Source organism: Chionomys nivalis, chromosome 20, assembly GCF_950005125.1.
Source record: "Chionomys nivalis chromosome 20, mChiNiv1.1, whole genome shotgun sequence".
Lineage (NCBI taxonomy): Eukaryota > Metazoa > Chordata > Mammalia > Rodentia > Cricetidae > Chionomys > Chionomys nivalis.
Genome location: NC_080105.1, coordinates 18,732,603 through 18,749,117, shown reverse-complemented (window position 1 = coordinate 18,749,117; position 16,515 = coordinate 18,732,603). Strand labels below are relative to the sequence as shown.

The window sequence follows — 16,515 nt, the reverse complement described above, 5'->3', positions numbered from 1 at the left end:
GAGACAAGCAACATCAATTGGAATCGTCTTATAAAGGAGGGCAACACTGGAACTGGTGGGCTTTGAAGATGAAGTCCTGGAAGTATTCAGGGGAAAATTCAGCAGAGCACATGAAGTTGCTCTACAGGTGGGAGCTCTTTCTCTTCTTTGTTACTTTACTCTTGCTTCATTCATTCAAAAATACGTATGGACATCTACTACAGGAGACCCAATAAAGACAGTGAAGGTCTCTGTTCCCAGAGGGATAGCAATATATAAAGTCAATAACAAGTAAGTAACCATCAGAGGTAATTATGTACCGGGTATGGGTTGAAGGGGAGAGTGGTTGTGTGGCTGCTTTAGATTAGGTGGCTGGGGAAAGGGATAGCATCAAGTTGGGATTTGGTAGCCCAGAAGAGGCCAGCTTTTATCACAGTCCAAGCATAGAACATTCCAGGCAGAGGAGCAACTTGTGCTTCAACATGTGCCTAGGAGTGTGGGGGTCCCATAAGGCGCTTCCAAACATAGAAAGCTGGTAGAGTGACACTGGCCTCTCTTTCCCTCTGCCTCTCACACACACCATCTCCAATTCCTGTATATGCAGCAAAGGGACGATTTACTATTTTAAGAAATTGCTGACTGTTGCTTAGACGTAGCTTCGGTTACTCAGCCTTAAAGTCCTAGCAACCTTCCTGTTGTAGTCTGTTTCTGAGACAAACACCATGACCAGACACTCCTTAGGAGAACAGGTTTACAGGTCAGGGTTGGAACTCAAGCAGGAGTATGGAGCAGAAATGATAGAAAAAGCTGCTTGCTGGTTCTCTCTGGCTCATGCTTAGCTGGCTTTCGTCTAGACCCAGGACTTCCTGCTCAGTGGATGGTATCAGCCTCTTAAGGCAATGAGAATTCAAGATAATCCCTTACAGACATATTGATAGGCCAACGTGATCCAGGCAATTTCTTTCTTTGATGAATCTAGGCTATGTCAAGTTGATAGAGCCAATGAGAACACTTGCTGTGAAAGAGTATTTAGGATATGTCCCTCCCTCCCTTGAGACAAGATTTTCAGAGACAATTGGGTGTCTAAGGGTGCGTGTAGGTAGAGCAAGAAAGACAGAAGCAAACACAATAAATAAAACTACACAGAGAGACTGACTCAACCTGAATTCATTTTACTTCAACATAGGAAACACCAATCCTGCTTTTTTTTTTTTCTTCAGAGACTAGAGGAAGAGCAAACAGGAAGAAGAGGAGCAAAGAGAGCTGTTGAGTTAACATGGAAAAAAATCTTTTCAACCATTTCATTATCTAAAGGGCATGGACTTTTATGGCCATGTGTGTATTTTTGGAACTCCAGTGGAAAGTAAGAATTTTATCTGTTGACCCACTTGTTTCTGGGTGTAAGGGTCACCCTTCACTAACTCCCCCTCATTTTGCAGGCAGTGCACATGTAGATTGTACCTCCTATCCACAAGGCAGAAGAGGAAGACAGAAAAGGAGAGGAATAGAAGCTGAAATCACATCGTGATTTCTGAATCATTCAGTTGAATCCAGGAGTTAAGCACAAGGACACACAAGATCACACTTCTCTAGATGCTCTGTCAATCACTTGCAGAGTTTGCTAGTTAAAAAGTCCTCTCCAAAATTTCTTCTTAAAAATTCCAGGCAGAGCCATGGCTTTGGAGGATGATTTTATGACATACAGAGAATCCACAATTTTCTCTGTGAGCTATACATTTCTTTTGAATCTCCAGGCATTTTTGTTGTTGTTGTTGTTATGGAGAAAAGACCCAGTAACAGACTTATGTGGTGCAAAGAGGGAGTAAAACAAACTGTCACTAAGTTGAGTTTATGGTCTTTTCTTCCTGTTTTCCTCTGAAAAGGTGCAATTTAAGCAAATTATGTCATCACCTTTGAAACTTGTTCTTAAGCTCCTGCACCTTTTAATAACCGCAGCATTATTTGTTTTTGTGTAGACAAGGCCTCCGCCATGCACACAAGCACAGTGACACAGCTGAAAGCTGAGGGGCTGCTGAAATGCCAGAGATAAGGAGGGCTGTAAATGCCGGCTAACAGCGCCCCGTGTTTACTCTCCTGTGATTTATGCTGAATTTATGATGGCTATTAGGAGAGAAACACTTCAGTGGATCAAGAGCACAGTCAAGACCTCCTCATTAAACACATCTGCCCTTCCCCAGAGAAGTGGTCCCTGTTTCAGTAAAAGCACTAGAAATACATAATTAAAATGCAAACATGAAGCAAGTCAGTAGGAGCAATTAATTTTATGGCTGTGCTGTAAGAATGTAAATCTCTTTTATGGATGCCTTTCTTCTTTTTGTAACCTCACTTTATCTTCTCTATGAGAATGTAGGTCTCTCATACTGCTATACATAAACCTGATCAGTAGCTCTACCACCTAGAACATGGGAGCCAGTACAATGCAAAATGACAGACTGGGAAGCAATGGGTGGATTTCTGAAGTCATCTTATATGATTCGCCAGAAGTTTCTTCCTATAAAGCCACCTCCCCATTTGTTAAAGTGTTCTTAGAGTTGGTTTGCATTGGGCTGAGGTCCGTGAAATCCCTTGATAAACAATGAAGTGATGTGTAAGAGTAAGGTGTCATTCCAGTTCACATTTCTAATCAATTCTAATATGGCTAACACACAAGCCGATAACAGGTTGAAGAATGTAAGCATGCTAAGGAACCAAAGAACTCCTAAGACAAAAGACATCATAAGAAATCCAGAGCCTTTCCTAGATGGAGCGGTTTCATTCTCATGGAGTTGTGAACCAGGAGAGAATGTATGTGTTTCCACTGACCTATGTCAGGGAACAATTAAGAACTGTTCTGCTATGATAGAGAATCTTTTTAATTCTATTTCTCTCTCTCAACACTGTAATGGCCCCATTCATGACAATGCTTCGCTGCATGGTGCCATTGGAAACAGTTCATGCAAGATTTATCACCCTGAGAAAATAATAGAAATCAAATGTGAGTAGTGGAAACATGCAGTTGCAGGGACTGCGTTGTCATGGGCTGTCCTCCACGTGACAAGCCTGTCTCTGGTTTACCTTCCTGGTCAGGATAACCACTGGGTTCCCCCTCTTCCCTGCTTCCTCCTGCTGTTCTCGTCAGTGCTTCTGACTGAGTCCTCCAGTTAGAAAGGAGTTCGCTTCTCCGTTTTGTCTGGAGAGCAGTTGTACCGTACCACAAACTGGAAGTCAGCATCCCTACAGATGCTTTCACAGCCACCACCAGTTACAGCAAAGAGATTTAACCATGCTTCGTATTTATCTCCTTTACTTCGTATTTTTGAAGGACCTCACTTGCCAGCCAGCTCACCTCAGTCAAGGACAGCTTGCCTGCAGACCAGTCTAGGAGAATGCTTTTTTTTTTCTAACCAGAAAGGAAATTGCACAGGAATATGGAAAGTATTATAAAACCATGCATAAATACTCACAGTTTGGGTTTGGCAAGCAGAGGTGGTGGTTCCTTAGTGGGCGAAAGCAGGGCAGCTGGTGTCGGAGGAGATTTATTGCTGTAAGCTTTGCCATTAATCAGTCCGTTGACTCCGTGGCCGGGATGAACTCCATTGGTTTCCCTCTCTGCCGAGTTGAATTGCATTTGAAGGGCCGCCATGTTAAGCCCTAAGTCGGGGCTGTTCACCTGCTGGGTTTCGGGTGGTTTCTGCGACGACAGCTCATAGGAACCTGTCTCCAGGATTGGAGGGGGAGGTGGGAAGTGGTGGTCATGATCACTGTTGGGTTCTCCCATTGAGTCATAGCTACAGTTCTCAGAGTTGGCTAAAGAAGGGGACAAAAGAGGAAGAAAGTAGTAAGATGCTACCTGTTCAACAAATGATTTCATACTCACAGACCTGGTAGGTACCCTTGCATGTCATTAGGGAGGAAGAGCTACCCTGCTGTCATGGGATGAGGGAGCATGTCGCCTGGTGGCCTTGTTCTGAGGGGTGACTATTGTCTCATTCCCCTACTGAACACACCTATAGAAAAACTAACTGCTAATTCATTAACAAATCGCCTTAAGAGTGTAAGATAAGGTGTCATTAAACATGACATTGCGTACAATATCGATCTTAATGCTTTATCTTCTGATCTCCCATTGGACATCAGACCCATCCTCACTGACAGCCCTTAAGTTCAGAAGGGTTTATGCGCATCCTTTCTGAAGCTGGGGAAGAGAAGTTCTGAGCCCAAGCAAAATTCTTGAAATTCTCATGAGTACATAAAAATTTCCATGCCAGTTAGGAAATTATGTTGTCTCGATGACAGCGTGGTAGACAACAGGTTTGAAAATGTCTCTCAATAGACTGGAAGTATCTTGAGGTCATACCCTTTCTGAATCACTCAGTTTTCTAAGAGCCTGGCAGACCTTTCAGAATGCACCAACCAGTGATTATTGAGGTACACAGAGAACCAAGCAATTTATTGGTTATGTTTGGCACACAGTCATGAAAGATATTGCATTATCAGGTTTTACTGCTCAAACCGAGTCTCGTTTTTGCTGTTACTGTTTGGAGTTGGCTGTGGTCATTTGATGCGACACTCTTCAAGCTGACTGGAAACTGACATGCCGTGATGCTGCCTCCTATGGGACTCCGAAGACAGCAATGTGTGGTTCCCAACTGATGCTCACCATGGTCGTGCACGTCAACCAGGTCCCAGTAAGGCTAGCCTTCCTTTCCCTACTTATTTTACTGAGCATACAAAAGCCTTGACATTCCCCAAGCTTGTTCTGGTTGTGCCTCTGCTGCCACCTAGCCCCCAAGTTCTTGCTCTTCTAGAAACCAGGGCCATTGGATAGCCATCCACTTACTGATGTCCTGCTGTGTGTTTCGTTATGCCTCTCGGCTTCGTCAAAATGATCAGTTTAAACTTTCTATACAATGGGCTTGAAAGATGAGAAAGCTAATACAAGCCGAGGTAAAGTCCATAAGTAGAAAACTCACCTAGACATACAAATAAAAGTAAAGATCTGTTTCTTCTTATGGTTTTCCCTAGTGATTTGTTTCAGAGTTTGGATGTCTGTGTATTTTTGAGCACTGGATTAAGCAGTACAATATTTTATCTTTCGTGTCAGAGCTACTTACTCACATGGATATATAGTGAGGGGAAATTTGATTTCTAACGTCTTTACAGTTTCTCTCTGTTTTACTAGCTTGTATTCCTTTCTCAGAAGTTCCCACTATGATTTACAGAGTGACACATTTGGGCAGGTTTCTGCAGGTTTTTTCACTGCTGAAGACTGTGACTGCTCCCCTCACTTAAAGGTGGCGTTCTGAGGTGAGGAATCCTAGCTTAGCATGAAGATTATCACTTCCATTGTTTCTGAAACCACAATTGCACGATTTTTAAAAAAATTGGCCCAACAGTGAGTACTAGTTACTGTGTTTGTCATCACCACCTCCGCAGCTCCGTGCCTCCAAGATGAGACATTCTATTGTTAGGAGGACCTTGGAGGGGTCACGAACATTCCTAGGAGCTGAGCTCTGCCCCTGGGACAGTGGCTGCCTGTCTTGGGGAACTACTTGCACAAAGACTGAGTAGGAGGAACCAGGTGCTTTTGATGCCCACGTACCTGAGGTGACGAGAAGCTGCGCAGTGCTTGTCACTGATCCATAGTCATTTCTGGCTGAGCAGGTAAAGATGCCCGCATCTTCAGGAAAGCTCTCAGCAATGACAAGGGTGCAGATCTCCTCTGGAAGCAAAATGACCAAGACAATCTGTTAGAGGGAAACTATCAGAGAAGTCACGAGAAGTGAGCCCCAACCTCCTCTAGTTTCCCCAACTCCTCAGGGTTTAGTGACTCTTTCTTCAATTAAACCAGCACCAATGAATGGGAGCCAGTCTGTCTCAAAACATATCTGTCAAACACAGTGGGGAAGTATTGACTATGGTCAAAGTGTTACCTCACAAGAATTCTTTTTGTTTATTAAAGTAGTTACACACACGCACACATGCACACACACAAGCAGCAAGTACTAAGATAAACAATCTCAAACAAATGTTCAATCTCTTTTTACAGTCTGACTATTTCTATAGCTAATGCTCCTTAATATGTCTCCAGGGGTAAACACAAAGAATTTATTGTATTTAGCTCTACAGAATAATTATGACAGCTTTATAAACATATAAATATTACCAAAATATTTTTTGAGGTAGTATTTCAGAATTCAGTGTACACCTTTTTCTTTTGTTTTTTATTTTTTGTTATCAAGTGCCGAGGTCTGTGGCCATCTGCGAGCATTATAGCTGTCCTCCAATCCTGCATTTGTTCCATTCCCGACACTTATGCCACCCCCCACTCCCGACGATCCGATGATGCTGATGACAGTTCGGCTAGCAGGCTGCTGGAGATTTTCCTTAGAGCTGGAAATGCACCATTCCTTGATGTGAAATTCCTCTGCTCCTGGGCAGATCCGGGGACCACTGTTGACTAAGAGCTGTTGAAATTTCAGCAACAGGCAAAGCTCATGGCGACCATGCTGCTACCACAGTGAAACATACGTAAATCTCCAAGCTACAAAACGACACAACTTAATTCTTTTAACAGTAGTATTCAATTTGATGTCAAGGCGGGACGGGGTGTGCCAAACTAGATTCACTGTACAGCACAAGCTGAATCAATGACAGAGCTTAAATAGGGCAGTGGGGAACTGACATCATTAGTCAAATGTAGAAAAAAGCGACAGCGCAAGCATCACAGGTTTCCATTCATATGGTGTGTAAACAGGTCAAACCTCCTACAGGAGTTGAGTGGCTGCTGTGGCCAGGACATGGGAAGCTGCTGCTTGGAGTGGAGCAGGTTGCCAACATGTCCGGGAGGAAGTGCTGAAGGATCTGCCACGCAGGGCTGTGTCACAGTGGCCCACTGTGCACTTAAAGAAAGCGTATTTCCTGTCATGAACTTCTTTCTTTTGCTTCGGTAAAGAAGATGAAAAGATCAGAGTAGGGGCTGGAGAAATGGTGCAGTGGTTAGGACCAGCGCTTCTCTTCCGAGTTCCAAACTCCAGTCCCAGCACCCACACAGCTCACAACCTGTAACTCTGGCTTCAGGGGACTCAGTGCTCCCTTCTGGCTTCTGTGAGCACTAGGCACACACATGGTGCATTTGTAGACAAAAGAGGAGAGTAATGGATGTCTGTTGCTTATCTATTTAAATACTAAGCAAGGTAAACAAGTGAGATTCTCCAAAATATAAAGAAATTCTTCTAGTGAAGATGCTTAGGCAGTTTTCTTCTTGCTCTTCTTCTTGTTCTTTTTGTTGTTCTTCCTCCCCTTTCTCCTCCTCTTCTTCTTCCTCTTCCTCTTCTTGTTCTTTTTGTTCTTCTTGCTCTTCTCCTTCTCCTCCACCTCTTCTTCTTTTTGAAGAGTAAGAGAAAATGAGTTGCAATTTCAGCAAGAGGGAAGAAATAGATTAAAAGAACCAACAGCCTGAATAACAAAGTGTTGTATGATATGAAGAAAGACTTCCGAGAGAAAGCCTGGAACCTCTTCCATCACAGAGCCTAGACGCTCACAGTCCACCCAGTTAGTTGCCGAGTGTGCTGCAGGGTTTCTAGCCTCAAGTTCTTTGTAATGTTCAGGGGGTGAGATACAGCAGCATGAAAGGAAGAACTTGAGGTAGACAATCTCTAGATGGATCTCAACTCCAGAGTCTACAGGCCCAGTGCCCTTCTCCCTTCCCTCAAAGCTGGGCCACCTTTAAAGGTAGGCAAGGCAGGTGCAAGTGGGAAGACTTAGCAGAAAGCTCCAGTTTGCTAAAGACAAATAGTCATTTAAATATAAGGTGGAAATAGGAAAGAATTAAAAATTTTAGGCAATTTAAAAATAGAAACGAGAAAAAGAAAACATTTCAGCTTTTATATTTGTTTCAGATGGCTGGAGAAATCAAACTGCAGGTTGACCATGTAATACCTTTTAAATCCTTCCAGATATTAGATACTCTATAATTATTCCATAATCACAAGGACAAGATTCTTTTCATTCTTTTCTCCATAGTTTTTAGTAGCTTTACAATTCTTCTAACTCAGTCCATAAAGACAAATCTAAACAAGGTTTCCTGAATTATCTTTCTTTTTTCTTTTTAAAAAGTACTCTCTGTATATTTAAATATTGTGAATTTATATGTTGGGCACATGTATAATCTCAATGTTTGGGAAGTATAGCAGGAGGAACAGGAGATCAAGGCCAGGCTTGGGATGGAGCCGAGGGACTTCTTAAAAATATGCTTGCCAGATGCTTTTTGCATTGAGGTAAGTTCTAAAAGAGTGAATTTCAAACATTTATTAGAATGAACAGAAGGCGAAACACTTTGTGTTCGACCTGGTCACATGGGTGTATGCAAACAATGTACACAAATACACACACACACACACACAGACACAAACACACACACACGTATGAACATGACCACACACACATAGTGATAGCAAATATACAGAAAACTCTAAACAGGTACACTACTATTTTTTTTAATTCACCTACTTTTTGTCTGAAAAATTTTATTGTATTTATTGTGTGTGACTGTGTGTGTGTTTGTGTGTGCTTGTATGTGTGTGCACACCCACACCACACCCACACCACAGGTCATATGTGGGTGTCAGAGGACAACTTTCTAGAGTCGATTCCTTCTTTCATACTGTGGAGTCTAGGAACCAAATACAGTTGTCAGTCCTGACAGCATGAACCTCTACCAACCAAGTCATCTCATTGGCCATGTCCTTCATTCATTTTTCCTTTTGTATTGTTGAGATGGGTTTTCTATGTAGCTGAAGCCATGGCCCTGCTTCCTCAGTTTTGCTAGTTCTGCGATTATAGGTATGAACTACTATACCTGGCTTTGCTTATTTTAAAACATGGGAGTTGCAGAGGAAGGCTGGGAATGCAGCTCCATGGTAGAGCACTTTTACTCAGCATGAACAAGGGTCTGGGTTCGATTCCCAGCACTGAAAAATGAAAGAAGGTCACCATCCACTTTGATGACTCATTTGGAACCATGATTAGAGAAGTGGTTGAAAAGCAATGCCTCCTGAGGTTGACAAGATGGCTCAGAGTGTAAAGGCGCCTGGTGGAAAGCCCGACGACATGCATTCAATCCTTTAACCCACATGAAAGAAAAAGAAAACCATCTCTTCAAGTGTGCTCTGAAGTTCACAACTGTGGTCTCACTCACCCCCCCTCCCCAAAAAAATTGTAAAATGTGAAAGTAAATAAACACTGTTCCATAACCCTGAGCCCCATTCCCATGCTACTTAATATCCATCAGTCCTGAATGTTTGAGATACTAAGGGGAGAGCTTGAGACTTGGGTTTCTGACATATTCAAAGGATACAATCATTTGATTAAAAAGGTCAGTGAATAGAAAGAAGACAATAGAATGGCAGAGGTTGTGAGGTTGCCTTGTGGGTTTTATAACATTGGGCAGTCTTGGTGTTCCAGGTGAAGCAGATAGAAAGTGTGGCAATAATTCAAGCTGGGGCCTCCACATCAGTACAACTTGCCATGCTGGAAGTGAGAAACTACTGGAAAGGTACAAGGCCTGGCAGTTTTGCTTTGTTTTCTTATTTCTGTTTTGTCTTCTTTTAATTGAATGTATGCGGTTATGAGCATAAGCATATAAAGATAAAGAAAACCTAGAACATTTGTGTTCTAAGAGATTTTGGATAACTAGTCCAAAACTCTACTTCCTTCACGTTTGATCTCTAGAATATGGCTAATTAGTATTGCAGTCCAAATTCTCAGGGTAGGCTACCGGCCAGGCACCAGGTGCACTGCCTGGTTCTAAAGTACAAAGCCTCTATAGCTGTTGTTGTTGTTGTTATGTGTGTGTTTTCCACGTTAATGATATAGGAAGCCTGGTGCAAAGGAAGACAATGAAAATGTTAAGTCTGGAAACAGAGTTTCTTGATGCTTAAAATTAGCTTTCTCAATATTCTAATAAACTCATGGTTCTCAAATGCACAAGGAGATAGCTGAATGCCCCCTGATCAGACATCAGATCCCTTGAATCAGTCATGAGTACATTATAATTTGAATATACTGGCATTAGAAAAAATGAGCAGGTATCCCTTTGAATTTGTGGAAAACATCCTCAGGCAGTGGCTACCTCTGAGATATGGGCTTCCAGCAGCTCTGTGTGTGTGTGTGTGTGAGCGCGCGCGCGCAAGCGAGCACATGCATGTGCGTGTAAGTGTGCACGTGCACACACACAGAAATAAGGTCACCCATGTGTGTGCATAGAGGCTAGAAAAGGACTCCAGGTATTCAGCTCTATCCCTGTCCTCTTCCTTGTTCCATTGAGATCGAGTGTCTCACTGAAACTGGAGCTGTTGGGCACAGTAATCTGAAGCATGGCTTCTGCCCTGCCAATCACAGTGCTCACAGTGCTGAAGTTATAGGTGTGTGCACGACCACATCCAGCTTCTTATGTGGATCCTTCGAGCACAAACTCAGGCCCTCATGTTTGTGAAGCAAGTGCTCACCCCATGAACCATCTCTCAGTGTCCTGATGACTCCTAACAAAGGTGATGCTTCTTCTGCATCCCTTCTCAGACTTTGGGCTCTTCTAAGTTACACCTCCTTAAGGAAACATGAGGTTGTATACACAACTGCCTCTTCCTAGCCGGGTAGCTAAGGAGGAAGAAATCCACATGACTTCCTGGTCCTTGTGTGATTTGAATATGAGGTCAAGACCTGGAATGTGGCAGTCGAGGTCCTGCTTCTGCCAGGCTGGTCTGGGGTTTGATGTTTCGCCTCCTGCTCGTTCAGTTCTTGTCCTTAAGCAGCACTTTTCGAGTCTGCTTTTCTTTTATCCTTAAGGTCTGTCCTAGAATCCACTTCCCTCCATTAAAAATTAGACTTGGTCGGAGTTTTCCCTACTGAGATTTTAGGAGGGCAGGTTTCCAGTGAGAACATGTTATAACTAAAGTGAAATAATTTATCCAGTATTGCTTTATTACCTTCTTTTGTTTTGTTTATGGCTCATGTTTCCAACACTCAGTACATGGCAGCCTCCTCAGAACTGATTTTTAATAAATGCATAGGTTCATGTAGATAGAAAGAAGGATATTTGCTCCATAAAACAAACAAACAAACAAACAAAACAAATGGGTTGATTTTCTTACAAATTTCCTTTAAAAGTCCAATATGATCAAACAGGACTTATTTTATATGAATTTTCAGAAATACTGTGTATAAAATAAGATACAGACCTGCATATGTTGCAACCAACTAGATATCTAGAAAAGTTATGACTTAGAAAACAAAACCCGAATAGCATTGGGATGTCATTTTGTGACACCGCAATGATTTTAACATTTGGCCAATTCCATGTACCCAAGGTTCCTTTCTTGGCTTCCTTTTGAAAGAGTCTCCCAGTGGGGACAAGTTTGTAGCTTGCATAATTTGGACATCATTAAATATAAAGCAAGCCACACGGAAACGAGATGCCCCAGGTTGTAACATGAAATTTTTATCTGATTGCAACTCAACCCTACAGCATCTGTAAAAGAAATTCTGGTAAGAACTGAAGTCAGAAAATGTCGGTCATGTCGAGTGAAGGGATTAGAGGCTCGCTGGTCTGTACCAGAAAACCGTCTCCAGTATAAATGGAGAAGTCCATGGTTGTTAATAACTTTAACTGTGATCCTTTTTAAACCCAGTTTCCCCAAATTTGACTTCCTGAGGTTGTGATTTGAAGGCATATAATAAATTACTAAGTCAGAAATTATTTTTACTGGCAATAAATACTTTTTTAAATTACCTAAAAATTGCTCAACTGCAGCAGAAGGCAGCCCTGAATATCACTCAAGGTTCTTGGATGTATTTAACACTTGGTGAAACACAGACAAAAAAAGCCAAAATTTACAGAAACTCATACAAATGAAGAGGCAGCAAGGGTGAAGCCATTTGATCCCCTGGCAGTTCCCAGGTACTGTTTCATACATATCTCCATTTATAGCCTTTTAAAATTTTATCTGGAGTCACTAACAGCTTTTACTTTTCAAACTACATGGTTTGGCAAACACAACTAATTTTAAAAAAAGGCTCTGGCTAAACTCAATGAAGAAGAAATCCAGTGAGGTTAAAATCAGTGCAGGTATCAGTACATTCTAAGGATCTTTAAAGACAGTCAGTTCTACACATAGAGAGAGGGACATTGAAAATGTGCAGGGTAAGGATTGCTAATGAAATGGACCCCTGTGTATTTATCAAATGGAGGAAATAAAACAAAAAGTTAGCACATTAAAATTGACTTGTAGATTTTTCCCAACTTAATCCTCTTTATCTTAAGATAATATTTCCTTTGATGGTCTATATATGCATCCTTTAAAAAATGGGTATCAAGTATATATTTATGTCATTTAAAGAACTGGACAGTAAGTCCCACCTTGTCACTGTTAAAAAAAAATAAACAAAACCCTTCACTACTATCTTAGGCCATAAACTAATATCATCTTTCCTGAATGTTTCAAAACAAAACAAAACAAACAAACAAACAAACAAAAAAACAATCAAAAAAGCCACAAAGGTACAAGATCCAGGCAACATTCTGAATCTTGGAAAATGTGATACTCATCCAGTGGGACTAAGCGTGGACAAGAACTGGACGCCTAACAGTTACTTTGGATGGACTCGGCACCATCAAATTTCATGTTTCTCAATTCAACATGGCCAAATACCAGATCTCAGGACTAGGACAAAAATGCACAACTTCTTTGGGGCTACGCAAGTCTCTCCTGCTGCTCCAGGTGTCAGTCTATGGATGAGAGATCAGGACAACAAAACCGGGAAAACTGGCTCTGCCATCCAGCCAGCCCGTTATCAAGGCAAAAGATGGGAAGGAGCCAGGGAGTGGAGTTCGTAGTGCAGACAGCCACAGTGGGTTTTGCTCCTGACGCACACCCTGCAATCTGCGACTGGGGACCTGCCCTCCTTCGTGGTGCACAGCTGGTACACTGATGGAGGTTCCCTTTGATCACCGCTTCCTGTTCTGCACATCTGCATTTTGCTCTTTCTGGTTCAGCTCTCTGGTTGTGGTGGAGAACACCATCCTTGAGAGACTGTGGAAGAACACTTCTGAGACCTTGCAAATCTGGAAGTATTTTTACTAGATCTTCACACAGACCTGGAGCTCTGGGGATAATTCCCAGTTTGAGGTAATTTTTGCATTTGCAGCCTTTGCTTCATGGTCTCTTGGTGTCTAATGTGGCTGCTGAGAAGGCCTGAGCCTCTCCGAGGTCCCTGGGAATGTGTTCATTCAGTGGTCTATTATCCTGGATATTCTGAACTCCCCAGAGATATGCACAGCTCTGAATTCATTCCACATATTGCACACTTGGTGTGCATTTTCAGTCTAGAAGTGAATGGCTTAAAACTTAGAGAATCTGTGTATACATGTAGTGTGTGTGTGTGTGTGTGTGTGTGTGCATGCTTTTGCATGTGCTGGTATATATTGGGGTCAGGGGTGGACATTAGACATCCTCCTCAGTTGCTCTTCACTTATTTTTTGAGACATGGTCTTTCACTGAATCTACAGGTCTCTGATTGGCTAGATGGGCTGGCCAACGAACCCCAGGCATTCACCTAGCTCCTCCACTGCCCAGCCTTGAGGTTACAGACAGGCACTGCCAAGCCTGGCTGCTATGTGGGTGCTGGGGAATCTGAACTAGGCCAGAATTCAGGCTTGTGCAAAAAGTGCTTTACTGCCCGAGCATCAGGGGAAGGTTCTGAGTCACTTATTTGATAATGCTGTTCTCTTCCTGGAATCTCAATTCTATAGTGTCTCTTTCAGCTTCTCTGCCTTCTCTATCTTTCTACCCTGCTGTTAGATTTCTTTTTTCTGTGCTCCTTGGGCTATTCCCTCAACTTCTGTTTATGATTTTTCTCTCTTTCTCCCTCCTCCCTTCCTCCCTCCTTCCCTCCTTTCCTCCCTCCTTGAGCTGACTAGAAATTTTACCTTTCCCTGTTGTTTAATTTAGGTATCAACCTTTGGAGAAAATATCCCACACCATTGTCTACTTTTTTCCTCTTGAGGTGTTTAAATTGTCCACAGAAGGGTCTTTTTGTCTCTGCCGAGAAAGGCAAAGCCCACAAGCAAATATTCGAGAAGGTGACTAAAAGAAGAGGTTGAGGTCTGCCCTCCTTCCCCTTCCTTCCCTCCTCCTTCCTTCCTCCTTCCCCTTCCTTCTCTCCTCCTTCCCCTTCCTTCCCTTTCTCCATCCCCCTTTCTTCCTCTCCTGCATATATCGGCCAGAGGGCAATGCCCAGACTTTGCTCAATAGTTCTTTATCTCAATTTTTAAACATAAAGTCTCTCACTCAACCCAAAGCACGTCCACTCGACTAGGCTATCTGGTCAATGAGACATAAGGATTTATCTCTCTCTGCCTTCCTAGCAGCAGGGTAACAGGTGTGCCATGATGGCTATATTTTTATGTGGTTCTAGGGATCCAAACTCAGGACTTCAGGCTTGTGCAACATGGGGGCATTTTATTGATGAACGAGCCACTTCCTCAACTCCCTTCCTTCCTTCCTTCCTTCCTTCCTTCCTTCCTTCCTTCCTTCCTTCCTTCCTTCCTTCCTTCCTTCCTTCCGTCCTTCCTTCCGTCCTTCCTTCCTTCCTTCCTTCCTTCCTTCCTTCCTTCCTTCCTTCCTTCCTTCCTTCCTCCCTCTACTTTAGTCTGGCCTAGAACTTATAATCTCACTCCTCAGCTTTTTTTAAAATCTTTTTTTCAGTGCACACTCAAAAGTACTTTCAAACTTCCCCTTTCCTCTCAAAGATTAAAGTCTTGGGCTATGAGACTTTATGTATATTAGCATATTCTTAGAGTTATTTAAGCCTACAGATAAGCCTAACAGCTCCACGAGTTAGGTAGTTATTCCCATGGAACGTTATAACTTACATCAGGACAACTTAATTACTGCTGGCAAAACATACATGCATTAAAAGAAAAATTACCCCCTTGTTCTTCAATAACCACAGTTGCCTTTTTAATGGGTGTGAGCATTTGCTGGAGGCTGTATAACCCCTTTGTATGAGACTGGCTATAGAAAGGCTCATTTCCATACAGGTTTTCAGAAGTCAGTGGTTTTTGTCACATACCTATCAAAAAGAATGGTGACCCAGTGTTAAAACTATGAATAATTTTAGCTAGTCGGTGCATTATATCTGCCGGACATCATGTATTTCAAGCCTGTGACACATCTCTGACCGTGTGGAGAGTCACCCTGGGTGCTCTGTCACAGAGTGAGGGATGCAAAAGTTTCAGGCTAGTTTTGTCCACACAGGTACTTTTTCTCACCTAAAACTTAATCTTCCGTGTGCACACCCCACTGGCCTGAGAACAAGCATCTACATAGCTGTTCTTTCCCGACTCAGCCCTCAGGACATCCAGCCAGTGGAGTCTCCCTGACATTCTTAAGCACAGAGTCAGCATATGGACAAAGACTCAGGAAAGGTCACATAGCTAAGTAGAGAGTCACACTGGCAAGAGGGATGAGAAGTCTTAACTTTCTAAAAAGGGGATGGGAGAGGTATCTCCGTGGTTAAGAGCCTATGCTTCTCTTAGAGAGGACTGGGGTTCAGTCCTTAGCACCTACATCAGGCAGCTCACAACAGCCTGAAACTACACCTTCAGGGCAACCTATGGTCCCTTCTGGACTCCTGCATACACATGTGCATAATACATGTACATAGATACATTCACATAAATCTTTTAAAAGAAAGGAGAACCGTGTGTGTGTGTGTGTGTGTGCGCGCGCGCGCACCCCCCATTCTTTCTGTGTGTGTGTTTCCCAACTCACTTTTTTGTGGCTTTGGTTTCAAATGTCTAATTAGACCATCAGACAATGCAATAGAAGCCATCCAAGACAGTTTGTGGCTATTTCCAGACAGCTGAGTAACAGCCCGAGAATTAACCTCTGCGAATGAATCTTCATCCTCTTACACCAGATTAGTCTTTGAAGGATTCAGTCAGGGTAGAGTTAGAATGTCAAAAAAAGGAGGCAAGGCAGGTAGTATGACAAACCAATGTTGTTCCTAAGTAAGCTGACTCGCTATTAATTCACAAAATAGTCTGAAAAGATTTGTGATGAAGCCGACTCCTGTCTAGACAGAGAGGGGAGTGCAAAACACATTAGACCAGCGCAGAGCAGTCGTGACGAGGAAAGCCTGCTCCAGCTGCACAAGGCACGGGGGAAGGACCCAGCTAGTCCCTTCTTTATCTAAACATCGAATCCTAATGGGCCCATATCTAGATCCTAGGGAATTTCCACTTTATTTTCAGAGCCTTGAAGCATCTTACCCATCAGTAATAAGGAGGCTGAACATGAAAAATAGATAAGAAGAACGGGGGAGCTGGTGGGGAATGAGAAAGGGAGGGAAAAAAGGATGTAGACAGAGACAGACAGACGAGAGACCAGGACAGAGGAACTATGTCAGAGGAAGAGACAAGAGAGCAATAAAAATCTGTTTAGATATTGTCCCAAATTTCAAAGGCTATTTATGTTT

The 16,515-nt window shown here is 42.7% G+C and overlaps 1 protein-coding gene across 3 annotated transcripts in view; it reads right to left on the bottom strand.

Annotated features, from left to right (window-relative positions):
* Palld (palladin, cytoskeletal associated protein) overlaps nucleotides 1-16,515 on the bottom strand; it is a 364,130-nt gene that overhangs the window by 179,031 nt on the left and 168,584 nt on the right. For all 3 annotated transcript variants that reach the window (XM_057752401.1, XM_057752402.1, XM_057752403.1), the window contains exons 8-9: nucleotides 5,582-5,701; nucleotides 3,444-3,786 (exon numbers count right to left, since the gene is read on the bottom strand). In XM_057752401.1, coding sequence (XP_057608384.1) covers nucleotides 3,444-3,786; nucleotides 5,582-5,701 — 463 coding nt within the window. The remainder of the gene's footprint in view (nucleotides 1-3,443; nucleotides 3,787-5,581; nucleotides 5,702-16,515) is intronic.